Source organism: Rhinolophus sinicus, chromosome X, assembly GCF_036562045.2.
Source record: "Rhinolophus sinicus isolate RSC01 chromosome X, ASM3656204v1, whole genome shotgun sequence".
NCBI lineage: Eukaryota > Metazoa > Chordata > Mammalia > Chiroptera > Rhinolophidae > Rhinolophus > Rhinolophus sinicus.
The window spans coordinates 73858266-73876226 of record NC_133768.1 but is presented as its reverse complement, the minus strand read 5'-3'; the positions used below and the strand labels follow the sequence as shown (position 1 = coordinate 73876226).

Sequence of the window (17961 nt, the reverse complement as noted above, 5' to 3'; positions counted from 1 at the left end):
TGTTAAAACACAGTGGAGACCACATCTGGCTAAGGACCAAGCCCTGGAGGAGAGGCAGAGGATGGACGAGAGGAAGGGGGCAGACCAAAGGGATAATGGCAGTTTTTCTTTTCTTTTCTTTTTGTAAAGAGGGCTCTACTAAGTAACCAGAATGAGTTCTTCTAGCACAGCAGAGGGGAGACATAATAGTCCCTGATATCTGTCCAGGACCTTGCCACTCAGAAAGCGCCCCCTGACACACACACACACACAAACACACACACACACACACACACACACACACGCATACAGAGTCTCCTTTAATTTTCACAACAGCCCTGTCAAGGTGGATAGGGCATGGGGTAATTATGCCTATTTGACAGATGAAGAAACTGAGACTCGGAGAGATGAAGTGACTTGCCGAAGGTCATACAATTTTACTGGCAGAGAGGCGGCAAGAACTTGGATCTCCTGATTCCCAAGGCCGGGAAGGCCAGAACTGGCCTAATGAGCATCCAGAGTATGGAGGTGACCACCTCCACAGTGTTATCTCAGGAACACTGGGGAAAACACTGCCAAATAAATCTCTCTCTCCAGTCACTAATGCCTGCAATTACACTCTTACAGATTCATTCTTTTGGCATGAAACTGTAGACCCTGTTAAGATGTCGAAGGGTGCTGGAGGAAAGAGTGGGGGCACAGGAGAATATCTCAGCGCCTTAGAATAAAGCCTGGGAGTGTTCCTAGCAGAGGGCCCTGGCCAGAGTGGGTGGGGGAGGGGAGGGCAGGGCAGGGGGGTTGTTAGGAGGAAAGGAGAGGTGAGGGAGCAGCACTGGCAAACCGTCCCCTTTTGCGTAAGAAGAGGCGTTGCATCAGAGCGTGAATGCTGGCGACACCGAGAAGGTGGACAAGTCCAGCCAGAAGCAGGCCTCAGAGGGCTCTATTGGGTGACTGTACCTGGAGTCCTTGGAGGAAGGCCCGGGGAGGGGAAGACTTCCATGTAGCCGTGGGGGAGGGCAGCTGAGGAAGCAGGTTGGCCTAAGAAGCTGAAATTATGGATCGGTTGGTGGGAGCGGGGGAGCTATTCAGGGATCTGGCCAGGAGCCAGGGGCCAGTCCCAAGGGGGTGAGCTGAGGCTTGAGAGCTCTGGGCCCCATTCCAGCCCCTGACCTTGAGTCACCATGCAACTCGGCACTTTCCTACCTCAGCCCATACACCCATCAGGTCTCTTATCTCGGCTTCCCGTTTTATAGAAAACTGTGTAAAAGTGACTATCTGGAATCCTCCTGACCAACATTGTCCTTCCTACACCCCTCGCCACCCCCATCCAGCATCTTTCAAGCCTTTGGGGCCACATAGAAACTCTGGCCTGCTGTCTGTGTTCCCAGGGGCCCCTCCACAGTGCAGGCTGCCTCTGCACCACATGGTCCTGAGGGCAAGGGCCTGAAGGCCTCAGCCAGCGCTTGGCCTGGTCCCTCCACTGTAAATAGCCGCATCGGAACAGATGGAGACTAGGACTGTTAGGACTAGCAGCAACCTTAGAGGTTACTTTGCTGTTCATTCATTCATTCATTCATTCATTCAATTATTCCATTGTTGCACGCTTACTATGTGGCAAACACTGTTATAGGCCCTTGGTATACGGCTTTGTGGAGCTCCCAGTCTAAATCGGGCTATCACTCATCCAATAAATACCCAAATAAATGTAAATTTGCAGGCCTGATCATCTCATTTTACATTTAGGGAAAACCAGGGCCCAGAATGGTTATGGGACTTTTCCAAGTTTATTCTGGTAGCAGGGGCAAAACCGGGTCAGACCCCAGGTCTCCTGAGTACTATTCCAGTGTTCTTTCCACCATGTTCTGGAAAGAAAACAGCATGAGTATAAGGACATAGTGTTTATCCCTCTATGTAGAGCCGGACTTAACCTACATTCAGAGTAGCACCTGGCCCACTTGGCAAGATTTGAAGATTACTGATGAACAACCTCCCCTTCCCACTGTTGCCCCCTCAGCTTGTTCCCACCCCACCTGCAGCCCCCAACCCATACCTGAAATTATATCACTGACGGAAATCTTTGGATTAAAGGCCCTGTGATCTGACTGGGCAAAACCTGTTAAACCATTACCTACCATTTACACACATTTCTCTGATTTGTCCTTTAGGATTGGCCCAAAGGCCAGGCACATTTGATTGGAGGAGAGAGACTGGGAGCCCCCTTAAAGGGGGCATGGCTAGGGAGGGCAGGCTGCCCCACAGACAGTAGAGAGGGGTCCCATGTAAGTCAGGCACAGGTCACCTGAGGGGACAGGCAAGAGGAAGGTACCTGAGAAGGAAGCAGGAAGGTTCTGAAGACAGACTCCTACTTCACAGTTTAGCCTTGGGGCCAGCCCTGTACCGACACGGTGACTGGTGACATATGGTTTCAAAATACATGTTTCCATTTTAGTCTTTTCCTTATACTGGATTATACTGAGTCTTTTGTCCCTTCTCCAGACTGAGTAATTTGTAGATTTCTGAGGGGCCTTCCCTGAATCTGGTCAAGCAGTTGCCCTTAAATAAATTGTCTGCCAGCCCCTGAATTGAAATGCAGCTCTGTCCCATCCTGGCATGCTAGGGGGTATCCCCTCTCCAGAGAATCGCAATGGGAATCCTGTAGTCAATGGAAAGATCCAGCCCCCACTGGCGGGCTTCCCTGCCCTGACCCTGATAAAGGCCTGTTTCCAATTCCCCTGTAGCAGTGACGAAGGGGGTTCAGTGGGTAGGGACATTCATGCTTAGAATGCAGCCCTGCCTGGAAATCTCAAAACTAAGTGAAATGCCCTGCTAGAAACAGCCCAGAGCTTTAGAATCACATACCAGAGATTCATATCTGGCCTATGACCCTAGCTGGGTGACACTTGACAAGTCACTTAACCTCTATGAGCCTCAGTTTCTTCACCTGAGGAAATGGGCCTAAGGACAATATGATACCGAGTTCCTGCCATCAGTTATGCAACCATTGTCGAGGCTCAAAACGCTAATGTATGTAAGGCTCTTGGCATGGTGCCCACTCAATAACCAGTATGTGGGAGTTACTGGTGTTATTACATAGGCCAGATGTGGCTTGGAGATAGGTCAGTGATAGGTCAAGACCAAACAGCAGTCCATCCTAGCCGTCTTATTGAATCGAGGTTTGATTCTGTCAGATTTGCTTAAAGCAAGGCTCACCTGCAGGCCATTCCCCGTGCTGGGGGTTCATGGCTGGTGTGCATGCCGTCCACCTATTTAAGCTGGTCTATATTTTCTTCTCCCTGCCATGGACGTGTTTACACAGGGGAGGACAATCCCAGTCAAAACAAGATGAAAATACACTGCTGGCTGGGAGCCCCAGGCTAACTGGTTTCAGGTCCTCTCCCAGCTGTCAGCGCCTCACAATAGGGCCATGGAGGTGGTGGGGGGCTGCCCAGCCCTACTCCCTGGCCTCCCTCCATTGGGCCAGCTCTGCCCGGTGGCAGGCGGTTGGCCATCCCCTGGTCAAGACAGTGAGAGTCCGAAGCCCCAGTTTTACAAGGGTAAGAAGGAGGGGTGCTGAGAGGCAAGGGCTGTCCTGCTATGACAATTGCGTCTGCTGCCAGGGCTGCCTGCTGCACAGGCAGAGAAGGTAACTGCTAACAGGGAGTGGCGGAAAGCGTCCAAACAAAGTTCCCCCCAGCATTCTCCCCTTCTGCCTGGCATTGCCCCAACTCAAACTCATTCCTGTGGGTTAACTGGAGGCTCTTGGTAAAAGAAAAGAAAACGAAAAAGAAAGAAAAAGTTACCCCAGGGAAGGAGAACCCATCAACCCTTCATCGAGCACAGAGCCTTCCTAGGGGTCAAGTTCTCACCTGTGCCAAAGTGTAAATGAGTAAGCAGAACTTAAGGAGGACCTGTCCAGGAGACAGGCTTTGATGAGCAGGCGAATGAGATTCCCCGGACACTCAGACAGTTTGATTTCTTGACAGCTAGTCCAGCAATATTGGGGCACATTTGCCTGTCCCCTGAAAGCGCAAGGCCACCAGTTAGCCAGGACCCATTGTGAGGTCCTGCTCCAGGCAGCAAACCCCCAGTCTCCACTTAGTCCGCCTGGGTCACTTCTCCTAGAAACACCCCACTATTCGGGTCACATCTGAGCAGGTCATCATGTTTCTTTCCTGAGAAAAACTAAACAGTTTCCTTCCGAGAAAGACTTTTTATTTTTAAAGGGATCCTCAAGATTTCAAATGCAAGGGTGACATTCATGGTGAGAATGCCCTTTCTCTTGGCGGGCATCAGGGTATTTTTAGTCAGGATGGTTTCTCCCCCCCCCCACCCCCAGTCGTTCCAGTTATATGGCTGTCACTCGCTCAAAATCAGTCCTGCTAGTCCGAAATCCGTCTTTGATGTCGCTGCCAGCTGAGACTTGGCTGCCCTACTCCTGGGCTTCATCAGCCCCCACTGCTCCCTGTGGGTGTCCTGTTCTCAACTAACCCAACCCCTCCAGTTAAAGATGGAAACTGACCAAAGTCTTAGTGTTAGTGGAGAACCAGAAGCATACACATACACGGGTGAATTATCCCTTTTATTGAAGAAGTTGGGCCTTGGTTCCAGGTCATTAGTGGCCACTTACTCAATTAAATTGTGTTTGGGTTCGGTTTCCCAAGTATGTTTGATTTTCACTGGCGTTTCGTGTTTTTAACTGCAAGGTTGCTCTCAGACAATGAGCATCCCCAAATTAAAATGTTAACACAAGGCGAATTCATGAATTTGCCTATCGTTCTTGCCCACAGGGGGCCATTAGCAAAGTTCTAACATTTATCCAGAACATTGTATTTATTTATTAAGCACATATTTACCTCCTTGAGGCCGTATGTCAGGCCCTGGTCCAGACCCTGCAAGCACAGTGATGAATAAGGTAAGCCCCTGCTCTCGCAGAGCTTGTATTCTGGTCTAGGAAGCCCACTTAAAACCTTCTGTACTGCCCACTTCCGCTCATGGTCTTCTCTGGCTGTGCCTTCAGTACCGCTTGCAAGACTAGAGGTCCTGCTGATTATTGAGTGCTTGTGCCACTGGAGAGGCTCTCACAGCCAAACCTGGTGCAGGTTTCAGATCCTACTTACAGGGAAAGACTGCTAAGATCGTCAAGAGACTAAATTGAAGTACTGATTCCATTTTCACATCAATCCCTCTAACCACCCCCTCCCCATGAGCACTGTTGATAACTTGCGAAACCACAGAAACAACAATTGGAACCGGACAGAAAGTTAGCAGTGCTGGACTTTGAAACCGCATCGATAGGGCTGTTGACTTGGGGAGCCATTTTGCCAGCAGTGTTTGGGGGCCAGGGCCTTTGCTCATCAGGGAGCATATCATATTCTTCTTGCTTCCCAAAGAACTCAGCTATGCTGCCTACCGCATATCCGCCACGTCTGGAAACACGGGCAAATACATGTATCGTTGTCAAGGACATCATCAGTCTGCAAAAAAATACAGTATTGTCTCTGTTTCTAGACTTTAGGGTATCCATAAACATATACGCTTTCTGTAGTACGTATGTTGGGGAGGGAAGCATCATTCCCATTTCATGAATAAAGAACTGGCAGTATAGGGGCTTTAGAAACTCTCTTAGCAGCACCCCCCCACCCCCCACCCCAAGCTGGCTAGTGCCCAAGTTGGAAAAAGAACATATTTTCTTCCCACTTAACCAAGTTCATTTAGAATGGGTGCTAGAGCTGTGTTTCTCAGGCAGCACCTCCCCTGGCATATGCACTAGGGGAATCTCTCTCAGTTCTTCTTATCATTACAGGTATACCTCAGACATATTGCAGGTTCAGTTCCATTGCCACAATGAAGTGAATATCACAATAAAGAGAGTCACACAAATTTGTCGTTCCCGAGTACATATCAAAGTATGTTTACAGTATACTGTAGTCTATTCAGTGAACAAGAGCATTAGGTCTAAGACAACAATGCACATACCTTAATTAAAAAAGTACTTTATTGCTAAAAAATGTTAACCATCATCTGAGCCGGCTGGAAAATGGCACCATAGACTTGGTCGACACAGGGTTGCCACAGACATTCAATTTGTAAAAAATGTACTATCTGCGAAGGGCAGTAAAATGCGTCATGCCTGTAAGTTCTGTCTGAGAGCTCAGGACCAGCTCCAGGGGCCAAGCCGGCTACTGCAGCAGTGTATTGTCAGAGAGAGATTGCTGGGTGACATGGCACATGCCTCTGAATTATCTCCCAGCCGTGCTCAGGCCCTGGTGCTGCAAGACGCCCAAGGAGTAGCTGTGAAACTCCCTTCTTCTCACCTGCTGAGCTAGTAACTGTCGTACTTGGCCATTCCTCAGTTTCCATATTTACTTTAGCTCTTCTGCAATTCTGTCAACAAACTCCATGGTATTATTAGTTTTAGCAAATAACAGGATGTCAGAACAGTTGACCAGGATTCATTACTTCGCTGTTAGAGCACTGTCCCGGGACATAGGGGCCAGTGTTTCACTTAATTTGGAAGGTGTCTGAGCTTTGGCAGGAGGCCTTTCCCGGGCAGGCCCACCACTCTCAGCTTAGGCTGTAAGCCTGGAAGACCACTTTGCTGCCACAGCTCTGCCCCCAAAGACCTGGACCCTTCTGTCTTTGCTTAGTGGTACAAAGACATCTGTAAGTAGATTTTTCAACAACAACAAAAAATAAATACAAACACTTTGAATTTTACATTTCTGTGTTTTACCCTTAAGGTCTTGCCGTGGCCTTTAAAAGAAGTCTATACTTGGTAAGGTGGCATCAGGAATTAACATTGATGTTGTCAAGAAGGGGACGAGGGGCTGTATTTTAGGCTGGCACTGAGAATTTCCCGGCTTTTTGCTCAAAATATGGTCCTTTTCCAGCCCCACCCCCAACACTGCCTGTCTCAAGGACCAGAGGAGAGGTTAAAAGGGTCATTGTGTTGCTGACAGGCAACCAGGAAGTCCAGGCCTTGGGGGAGGCATAGACTTTGTTTATTTAAGCCCCAAACCTAGCAGGCAGTATAAATTAAACATCAAAATAAAATAAAATAAAATAAAATAAAATAACAAAATGCAGGCTGGATGTGTACCACAGGGAGCAGCGAATTCCCCTTCTGCAGTCCCCTGGGAGAGGGGTCTGCGAGCATTGGGGCCTCCTGGCAAGGGGGGTGCTCACAAGCCAAGGGATGGGGTAAGGATGGCAGGGGCAGAGGAGTGCAAGGCTTGAATCAGGGTGGGGATGGGCATGTAGTCAGCTCCAGCAGGTTCCTGAAGGGGAATGAGTCCCAACTTTGCAGCCAATCTCAAAATGGACCCACATTTGACCGGGTAGTGACAGCCACCAGCCCGGAGGAGGGCTAGCGTTTGTAGAAGATAGGCAGGGCTGGTGCAGTGAAGAGGAATCAGCCCCTCCCAGTTCTCGCCTTCTCCCCAGGTTCTTCTTCCTACCTGCCCTGTGATGCCCTCCCTCATGTCCCCAAGCTCCCAGGCCACCGACAGCTGTGAAGTAAAAGCGATGTGTTCCTCATAACAGGGGCCAAATTTGCCAAAGATTAATTTATAAATCAGAGCAAGTTTGAAGTTTCCTTCTAAAAGCAGCTCTCATTCATGTTCTGATCAAGTTCAGGAGTGAAAGGAAAAGAGATGGCCAAACAGACATTCGGCCCAGAATATGCTGCACCCCATCATGGTGTGTCATCCAAAGTGGGTCTTGGTGACGGTGGCACTAGGGGGGCTCACCTTCAGGCCAGTGATTCCCAGAGGGACTTCCACAGACCAGGGCCGGAAGAGCTGCATCCCTAGTGCCTGAATATGCCCCCCCACACCACACACTTATTCCACTAGGTGTCCTGGGGCTTGAGCCCAGGACAGCTGCACTTTCCACCAGCTCCCCTCCTCCATCCTGATGTTAAGAACCTCATTTCTCTCCCCCCAGAGCCCACCACAAAGTTTACCCGCTGTGTGTCCAGTAGTCTGATACTGATTTGCCGATGACTACTCTTGAAAGTCATACGATAATTTAGCTCATAGTTAAGTATTTGTGACTATTGATGGCAGAATGTGGCACTTTCCCAGGGCTTTTTGCATTTCTAATTCCTCAAAGTGTGAAAAGTTTCGTCAGACCCCAAAGATGTGAGTCAGAGGCTGATGTCTGTAGGCATGTCAGAGTCAGGTCGGCCAGTGCTTGGGCTGAGAGGAATGTATTCTCAGTGCCCTTCAAATCACACTTCTCAGGTAGCCAGTCGCATATGGCATCTACGCAGGGACTGACTCCAGTTAAAGCTGTCCTCACCAGCAGCCTGTGGGAATCATTTCTTAGGCCTTCATATGATTGATTGTGCACGAGTGCCGCTTGTTTTTACTTCCCTTTCATTTTAATGTGTGATTGACATCTTTGAATGCTGTGGGCCTGGCAGCACCAGGGCTTCCTGTTCCTGGTATACAGCGTAAGGCTGCAAGCTGTCTCCCCCGTGCCCACCTGACTGCCACTCCAAGCTTCCCTTAGGACCCTGTCACCTCTGACCCCTGCACAGCACACAGCCAGCTGTGGACGTCAGAGAGAGCAGAGGCCGTGACTTTTGATACTCACGGCCTTGTCTAGAGTGTCCTGCCTTGCTATTTTCCCGTGTCCTGTTGCCTCACTACCCCTTTGGGGTCACAGGGAAGCTGGCAAGAGAGAGAGAGACTGAGAGAGCGACAGAGAGAGAGAGAGAGAGAGAGAGAGAGAGAGAGAGAGAATGATGCCTTTCTGCCTTCCTGTTTCTGTGTTTGCATAAATGTGTGTGTGCTTTCATGCTTCTCTTTCTTCCTGATAAGGTGTGTGTATTCCCTGTCAGCAATTCTCAAACCGGGCCAGGAGGCCTTCCTTAACCCCTCCCAGAACTCCTCTGAGCTCCCTGGCACTGTTCCCATGGCTGGAGCGGGGAAGGGGGGGCGTGCTGCCCCGGGAGGAGCTGGCCTTATTTCTCTCCTTTCTTTCTGTTCTGGGAGTAGTGTGTCTCCTGCCCACTCCTGCCACTGCCTCCCAGCTGGGCTGCCTTCTCTCCACCCAGGAAGCCCCAGGTGGGGTTGGTGCTAGAGGGCCAGAGGCCCCTTGTCATTGCATAGCCCCTCTTCACAAGTCACAGAGTCCCACAGCAGAGGACCAAGGAGCGTCCTCCAGTGAGCCCCGCTGAGTCGCTCTGCTGTAAGGTAAGCGAGAGCCTCAGAGCGCCTCGTGGTACCGTGTGAGAGCGCTGGGAGCCTCAGCCCGCTTACCCATCATGGCCCAGGAGCCCGAGGGCCTGAAAAGGCTGGCGTATTACCGTGGTTTTGTTCTCCAGGGGACCTGTACTACTGCAGATGTCACCCAAAGTGGCCCTGGCCTCCCACAGTCCCCTTGTCTGCTGGCCTCATGTCCCCGACAAGGCCCTCCTGCCTCTTGTCTTCCAAGTATTGCCAATAGCCCCACGTCCTTCACATACCACCCAGAGTAACCTTGACAACTGCCAGAAAAAAATGGCTTTGAATTTTGGCTCTTGGGACTGCTCCATAGAGCAGAGGAGCTGGGGAGAGGCCCGGATTGTCTGGTGGAGGGCTGGTGCAGGCAAGTATGCAGCGGCCATGGTCCTGCCGCTTTCTTTCCCAGCCTCTCTCTGGGAAGGCGGCAGTGGGCGAGCGTTCCCAGAGTGTGAGCCATGAACGAGGGGGACTGTTTACTCATCTAAAGATGCTTGCTGGTCTGGGAGGGCGAGATGAAACAAGAGTAAGATGAGGAGCTGGCCACAGAAGGGAGGCCAAGACGTTCGTAGGTAGAAGTGACTCCTGCACTAAACATAGACTCCCTTCTCAGAAGGAAGGAACTAGCAACTCAAAGAACAAACACATGTGCCTCCTTCTCTTGGTTGACAAACCCCAGGGGTTAAGGAAGGAAATGGGAGTCGGGGACCCTGGCACTACCAGCCACAATGTCAGAGGAGCCTTAGGTCCCAGAGCAACTCTAAGCTTTGTGGCTGCTGTGTTATCCCCATCTGGACAGGCAAGGGCCAAAGGGCAGGGCGGGAGAAAAAAAAGCACTCCCAATTCAGAAGAAGGAGCTGATGCCCAGCGGGGCCAGTGGCGTGGTCCTCCCAAAGCCCGGACTGCCCTCCCAAGCACCCCTATGCCCTAGGTTTTGTCCTGAAGCACACATTTCACTGAGATCTAACCAGTAGGGAGACTTCTGAGGTTGTCACAGGCCCAGGGTATTCTGCAAGGAAGCACGATTTTTGACTTATACTACCAGTTTGTTTGTTTTTGACTTTCCTAAAATGTACCTTGCACTTTGAATAGGCATTTCAGCAACTTTGAATTGAATTGAGTTGAACTGAATTGAATTGAATAATGACAACCAGTGTGGGGAGCAGGGAGGAAGTTATTCCATTTATGGGGGTTACTTTTACAATCACTTTTTCAGGAATATCTATTTCATACTTGTGGATGGGTAATGGGGAGGGTGGGAAATGAGAAAGGAGAGGGCTTGGAAAAATTATGGAGGTAAATTTTCCCAGCTGCAAGACATAAGGGGAAGGGAGACAGGCATAAATATTGACACAAGGTTCATGCAGTTGAAGGTCCCCGGAGCTAAACTGCATTCCGGATCACATTGCCAATTCTTCTAGTCTTGCTGAGACGCCGGGACAAACTTCCCATAGTTAGCCACCAAAGTTGGGGTGACAAAGGTGATTTGACAAGAGCACCTTTTTCACTTCTCTGAACGAGGGTGAGTGGGGTAGAATGCCTGGTCCAAATGGGGTTTGGTTCTGCCTGTCATCCCTGGTGTCACTCAGAGATTGTTTGTGAAGCTCACATGGGACCCTATCCGGGACGGAGCTGAAAGGCACAATTCATTGCTCCTGCCATCACTCAGTGCCAGGGTTTGGCCCAAATCGGGTGCTACAGCTGCTTTTCCCAGAGAGCGTGTCCATCTCCGCCAGGGTTCTCCTTGGGCTCCCTCCCACCATCGCCTTCTGCATCTGTGTCCGCAATCTCCTCCCTGTTCTCCTGCCCCCCAAAGTTGGGGTTCTTGGCCTTGGTCATGCAGGGACACTCACATGACCCACAGAGGACAAGGCACTTTCTCTGTCACAGTCTTTCCTTCTTGCTTCCCTCCTTCTGGACTTTGGGGATTTTCCACAAAGCCAAAGTTACGATGTAAGTGGCAGCAGTCTTCCCGTCTATAGTCTTCCACACTGGAGTGGAACCAGAGGGGAAGAGAGAAGATAAGAGAGAAGCAAGGACAAACTAAACGATGGCGTTTCAGCCTCCTTATTCCCCCAGCCTCTTCAGAAAAAGGGACAAGTAAGTAATTAGAAGTAGACAGAGCTTCAGCCAGGAGGGGGCCTCCATGGAGGAGTAAGTGGGGAGGGCTGTTTCGCAGCCATCCCGTATCCCATTAACTGTGCTAACGCTCCCATGCTCAATATCCTTTTGGATTTCCTTTTTCAGTGCCTAACCCAGTGATTGCTTTCTGGCTTGTCTCACACCTCTCACATCGTGTCTTTTTCCGCTTCTCCTGACACTAGACCCTGTATTTTGCTGGCAACGGTACTGAATCTTTGGGTGGAACATTCCCTGTAGAAAATAAGGAAGACCTGCCTATAAATAGTTTCCTTTGGGCTGCATGGTACACAATGCTCCGAGTGTGACAAAGAGGGAAGTAAGATGTTCCCCCTCATCGCCACCCCCTATCTACCGCACCCACCCGGAGTCTGCTCCCCCCACCCTTTGGCAGCGGGCTGAGATCCTACGCACGGGTTCAGTGGTCCTGGCTGCCCAGTATCCGTCCCACTGTCCCATGGGAACCCAAAGCAGGAAGGGCTCTTGTCTAGAGAGTCTGGCTTTTGAAGTGGAACAGATCAGTGGGAATGCTGAGACACTTCTTCCAGCTCCAAGGGGACAAGTTGGCTGTCAGGGCCTCCTGAAATGGAGGAAGTAGTTCTGGTCCTCATTATGCCACCCTCCGTCTAGAAGGTCGCCCCTGAGAGAGGAAGGGTTAGCTGTGTCTGTGTTATTGCTGAATCCCGGAGCCGTAGGGCTAGATCTGAGAGCCAGCAAAGGACCTGGCTCGTCAGCTGGGTGCTCTTGCTGGGCTGGTTCTGGGTCCAGCCTACCTTGTAAATGGAGGATGGGACATAGGGAGTTTGGACACATTTACACAAGGTTGCCAGGCTGTTGAATTCCTAGGCCACTGTTTTCTGCCTGGGGCTCACCTCGAAATGCACAAGACATAAGGATGCTGAGAGCCTCACGGATCTGCACTTGACTCAGAAAAGTTAGATCAGATCATAGATATCTGTCTCGTACAGGACTCACTGCAAGGTTTGACGCAGCTATTCCAGGCAGAGGAATTTTCTCGTGCGTTGAGCATTCAGCAGAAAAAAACCTTTTGGGTTCTTCCTTCTTGTCTCCTCCTCCTACCTTCCTTTATTTTAAAAATTTTCTATGGGGACATCTGCGTCCATTTTCTTACCCTAAGCAAGCCCTGGGATCCTGGGACCCAGCCCCTGTTTGACGAGGGAGGACCCCAAGAAGTGATCACTTGCTGGCGCCTGGCAAAGCAGAGGTGTAGAGCGAATGCCAGAGTGTGGCTGAGCCTGGGGCATCCCCTCAAAGTTGTTGTTTTCAACTGAACCCCTGACATGAGCTTGTTTTCTTGTTGTTGGCTTCATTCTCTTCAAAGCTGAGCATAGCAGGAATGGGGCGGGGGGAAGAATTCATTAAGGTGCCAGTTACTGGGCCCTAGGAACAGGAGATCTGACTGGACTGCGGATTACTCCAAGACTCAGGCCTTATTTGGGATACCCTGTACCCCAGGACGATGTACTCCATTTTGCAAGCCACCCGGTCGCATTAATGTTTCCCATTCCCTAGACAGAGCGCTTTCTTTGAGGCCTGCATGGCTGCCTTTCAAATGATGTGGGTGCGCACAGCCCTCTTATGGAAAAATTGGACTCTGGATATTCTTCCTGTGCCCCGATGCTGCTCGCCCTTCCCGTGAGTGTCAGAAAAGCCCGCTACACTCGTGGAACTCAGAGGCGGCCTCTGGACCTCTCTCTAATAGTAGTTAGTGCTGCAGGCGTCCCACAGGTCCTTCTGCCCTTCACCCTATCTTGCCTCCTCGCCACTTTCCTGGCACCTCCAACCCATCCCCCAACTGCCTGGACTCACTCATTTAACAAACCTACTCCCTGCCCCACGAGGACTAGTTAAGTATAGTAGGAACGAGCTTGGTCTCACAGTCAGGAAGATGTGGGCTGGACTCCCGGTTCAACAATTTCTTAGCTGCGCCACCTTGGGCAAGATAGCCTCTCAGACCCTCGGTTTCTTCCTCTCTGAAGTGATGGTGACAGCGCCTACACGCGCAGGGTTTGTGGCGCAGCCAGCACAGCCGATGGTGCTTGGTTAATGGTCGCTATTCTTGTCAGCGAGTCTCAAACTCAGCTTATTTTATAGTATAATTAGCATACAGTTCAAACACAGCCTAGCTAGCAAACTTAACCTCTTGTCTTTTCCCTCCCCAAACTACCTGGATTTCTCTGCCTCTGTCTCCATGTAAAGGAGGCCCCCCTGAAGGAGCTAATTTTTCTTCGGTCCTATGCCCTGTTTTCCTGCTGGGTTTTTTTTTTTTTTCCCCTGCCAACCCAATTTATTTCTCTCTCCCTTTTTCTTTTCATCATCTCCCTCAGAACCTCAGGGTGGGTAGCAATAGTTAGTTTAGGAAATACTTACAAGCCAGTGAAAGATCAACTGAGACACTCTTCCTGAACCAAGAAAGCTCTATGTGGTACTGAGGGCAGACTAATGTATCAGGAGATTCCAATAGCAACTTAGCTCCTTATTAAAGGTTTTGTGGTTTTTTTCTCAGCTAATGTGCTTGATGGCCTGTAAATATAGTCTGCACTTTGTTCTGTGTAGTACACATGGGTCTCAGTGCAAACAGCAATGTTCAGGCAGCTTGGGACCAAAACGTAACCTAATGTTCTGAAATTGGGATTGTCTCCCACCTAAACGGGGGTAAAGAAAAACACCACCCCGGCCTAGTACAGTAGGTTTGCTTGGATAGTTCTATTTGTCATCCCTTCGCAAACAGAATGACCCTTGTTCACGCATTACCACCAGTGGGGTCCAATGGGAGCCCCACGTCAAAGTGAAAAAATGTTGGCTGTCCGGTGGAATAACTGCACTGGCAGCCTAGAGAACGTCAAGGCCTTCAGACTGGGCTTAGCCGGGGCCTTGGCCAGGGTGTCAGTGCCAGGCACCTGGTTAGGAGAAATATCCCGAAGCAAGTAATAATTACCTTCTGTGCTGATAAGAGAGCCACAGTACTTTTCCAATAGCAAGATTACATTAAGGGATTTCTTTGGACCACAGCCTAAATCACAACCCGATTCACGGGTACTGGCCTTAACTTCAACCAAATTACTGTATATGTGGCGGAACCCAGTGTCTCCTTATGGCCCTGACTTGGTGTAAATAGTACTCGCAGTTGCATCACCTGTCCCTTATTATGCCCGGGTTGCTCCTTCTGGCTGCAATTCTGCGTCTGTCCACCAGGTGGCCTCACATAGGAAGGAGCCAGAGAAAAGGACCTCAAGCCTCTGATTTTTATTTTTTTTTAGGCTTGTGGCTGAAAAGAATGAAAACATGTTTTGATGGAAATATATATATATGTATGTATATGTATGTATATGTATATATGTATATATATATATATATATATATATATATATATATGTATGTGTGTGTGTATACGTGTGAGGACAAGGACAATGGAGATGAGCGTTGCCTACTAAGAGTTACATATATGAGGCAACGCTCATCTCATTGTCCTTGTGACATGGAAATCTGTTTGTGTCTGAAGTACCCTCTAACCCTATGTATGCCTGGACCCAACACGGGGTAGGTGTTTTCCTGGGATGGTTTGGTTTGTAGTGCTGTTGTCTTTTGCTGTTTATAGGAAAGTAACAAAATCTTGTCTTTAAAAATAGGTACATGAGATCCTGGATAATGTTGAAGGTGTGTTCTTTGCAGAGTAGGGTGGGGAGACCCAAGAGAAAAGGGCTGGCATCTTGTGGTCACTGCAGGGCTCACGGCCCTCCCTCCTCCTCCCCGCCTCCTGTCATCCACCCAGGCCCCTGCTGCTCCCTGTATGTGTTTCCCCGCTCATCCGAGCTCCGGACACTCTCTCGCTCACGCATGCACATTGGTACACACAGAGTAGCTCAGACCCGTGCACACATCCCGTGCGTGTCACAGATCTGCGCGTGTGTCAGTACACAGACACGCGCATCCAAAGGAGGAGCTGAGTGGATAGGTGCTGGGGTCAGGGCGGGCCAGAGGGCCAGCTGACTGGGTGAGGGGACATGCGGGTGACAAAGTATGCATGCAGGAGGGAGGCTGAGAAGGCAGGCGGTGGGAAGAAGACCGGGCTCCTGGTGGTGAGGGTGGTGTCCAGGGAGTGTGGCGTGTGTTAGCTTGCAAAACCATGGGGGTATGCTGGCTGAGCCCTGAAGAGGAGGTTTTAAAACCGGCGCTGCCCTCTACTGCACACTTTCTTCCTCCTGTTATGGCATTTGTATTTATTTCTCTAAGAAATCAGCTCCAGTTTGGTTTTCACCAATCTCCAGAGCCCTCTGCGGAGATGCCAGTTGGCACAAGAAAGTGCTGAACTGTTTACAGTCCCAGCCTCAGGTTCAGGGAGGGGATGTGGTTTCACTGGGCCACAAAGCCCAGTACACGGCTCATTTGCATGGCCCCTGACGCCATGTGACGCAACCGGCTCCTATATAACGAAGCAGGAGCCGAAATATCTCTGAGTCTGGGTTGGACTGGAGGCTGTGGAGTTTGTGACACATTAGGTGACACCCCTCGACTCACTTCCCTTCAAGTCCGGCGTGCTTGCCTAGCTTTGGGTACGTTCGGCAGCCTTCGCCCCTTCCTGACCCCAGGGCCGGACGCGCACAGCCCAGCCCGGCGCAGCGCTTCAGCATTCCCGCCTGCCCAGCCCGGCCAGAGCTCCCTAGCAGCCCAGCTATGAACACCGAAATGTATCAGACCCCCATGGAGGTGGCGGTCTATCAGCTGCACAATTTCAACATCTCCTTCTTCTCTTCCCTGCTTGGAGGGGATGTGGTTTCCGTTAAGCTGGATAACAGGTAACCACTGGCCGCAGCTCCAGAGCGGGCGCCGGCGGGGGATGAGCTGCTAGCAGGATCTCAGAGCGAGCCGCGCGCCGCCGGTCCCGGTTCCCCGCTGTGCAGCATCCTGGGAAGGGGCGGGGGTAGGGGACGCAGGGAGGGGCGGTCACCGCCGCGCTGGGATCCGCGGTCGGAGCGTCCCTGCGGCCGCTGCGCCGTGAGAACGAGCAGCTGCAGCCCGAGGCGGAGGCGGAGGCAGAGGGGCGGCGGACCGGGCTGGGCAGGGGGCTGGGCGCCGCTGGGGAGCAGGCCTGAAGCTTCCAAGCCGAGAGGGAATTCCTGGCTAGCTTCGGAGCTTGGTAGGTTTGCCCAGGACCTTCTGGGCCAGCGCTGCAACGGGCTGGCGGCGGGGGCCTCCCTGGGCCGCGAGCCCCCATTGTTTGCCTGTCGCCCGGGCTGTTGAGCAGGCCACGCCGGCCCCTGCGCCCCGGGACCCGCGCGCTGCGGCACGCCCAGCTCTGGGCGGTGGCGGCGGTGGCGGCGCGGAGCCAGCCCGGGTGGGGAGGTGCAGCTTCCTGCTGGGGCCAGGAAGGGACCTGGGGACAAGGTGCCCGGAACTGCGGGCCACGGAGGCAGAGGAGAGGAAGAGCTGGGGGCAGATGGAGGACTTTGGCCACAGCTGCCAGGTACTCAGAGTGGAACGCAGTGGGTAACCGGGTCGCTTTGCTTTTTGTCTTGGCAGTGCCTCCGGAGCCAGCGTGGTGGCCATAGACAACAAGATTGAGCAGGCCATGGTGAGTGGCATCACTGCGTCATGCCCATCCCTAGACCTGGCTGCTGCTTATGTAACTCAGGGCAGAACTGAGGGGGTGCATGGAAAAGCCCATAGCCAAGCGCCTGCTTCCTCTCCCGGGGAGGCCTTGAGTAGAGTCCCATCAGAGTGGCACCTCTGAGGGCAGTTCCAGTCTACTCTCGCTTGGCTCCTTCCTTTCGCCCTCCCTTGCCCATCCCCGGACTTCGTAGCAGCCTCTGGCTCCCTCCCAGGCCTCTTTCAGGGCAGTGTGCTCAGACACTTGCATTTGTCTGCATCTCACATTTGGCAGGGGCCAGAGCTCATTGGATGCAGCCGCACTGCAGTGCTTCTGCAGAGCCTGGGCTGGGGTCAGGAGTTGGGAGAGAACAGGAAACAAAGCACCCCACCCCTCCTGGTCTCCTCACCAGGTGGAGGGCATGTTCTACCCAGCATCCATCATGGCTGCAAGGGGTTAAGGCATCCAGCAGTTAGCAACCACTTAATTGTGCCCTGGAGCCTAATGGCACAGTTCCCTTCCCCCAGTGCAATCATCAAATTCTGAGAGGATGCAGCGATCCAGTACCTCCCCCAGGGCCAGTGTCTTGTCGTGCCAGGCTGCAGGACAGCTGCAACTCAGTGTGCTGGGTCATGTGGAGAGGAGGAGACTCCAAAATGGCCAATTTTATTGTCTCGGTGAAGATGTGTAAAGCAGACAAACAGCGTGGGGCCATGGGGTGCGTTGCAGGTCCTCCCTGGGATCTGGGCCAGCAGCAGGACTTTACGTGGCAGTGGGGATATAACCACCACCAGCAACCAGCAGCAGTCTCACCCAGAAAGTTCCTAAGCGGCCAGCTTTGGAAGTGATAAGCAATTTGCAAGGAAGATCCTGTGTAGCCCAAAGCTGGGCCTCCCAACTCAGGCGGGGCTTTGATCGTTCAGCCCTCCTGAGCGAGACGGGTGCAGGACGACTGGGGCTGCAAGGTCAGCATGCTGAGGGGCTGCTGAGGGAAAGTTGGGGGTCGGT

The 17961-nt window shown here is 51.7% G+C and overlaps 1 protein-coding gene across 7 annotated transcripts in view; it reads left to right on the top strand.

The window, feature by feature from the left end:
- The window catches only part of TSC22D3 (TSC22 domain family member 3), a 60206-nt gene that overhangs the window by 40614 nt on the left and 1631 nt on the right, over positions 1–17961 (top strand). For 2 of the 7 annotated variants that reach the window (XM_019715202.2, XM_019715204.2), the window contains exon 3: positions 16887–16938. In XM_019715202.2, the coding sequence (XP_019570761.1) occupies positions 16887–16938 (52 nt within the window). Of the gene's footprint in view, positions 1–11146; positions 11307–15808; positions 16163–16327; positions 16504–16886; positions 16939–17682; positions 17919–17961 lie in introns of those variants that run through there. The other 5 variants (XR_012493558.1, XM_019715205.2, XM_019715203.2 and 2 more) reach the window with 5 other exon arrangements.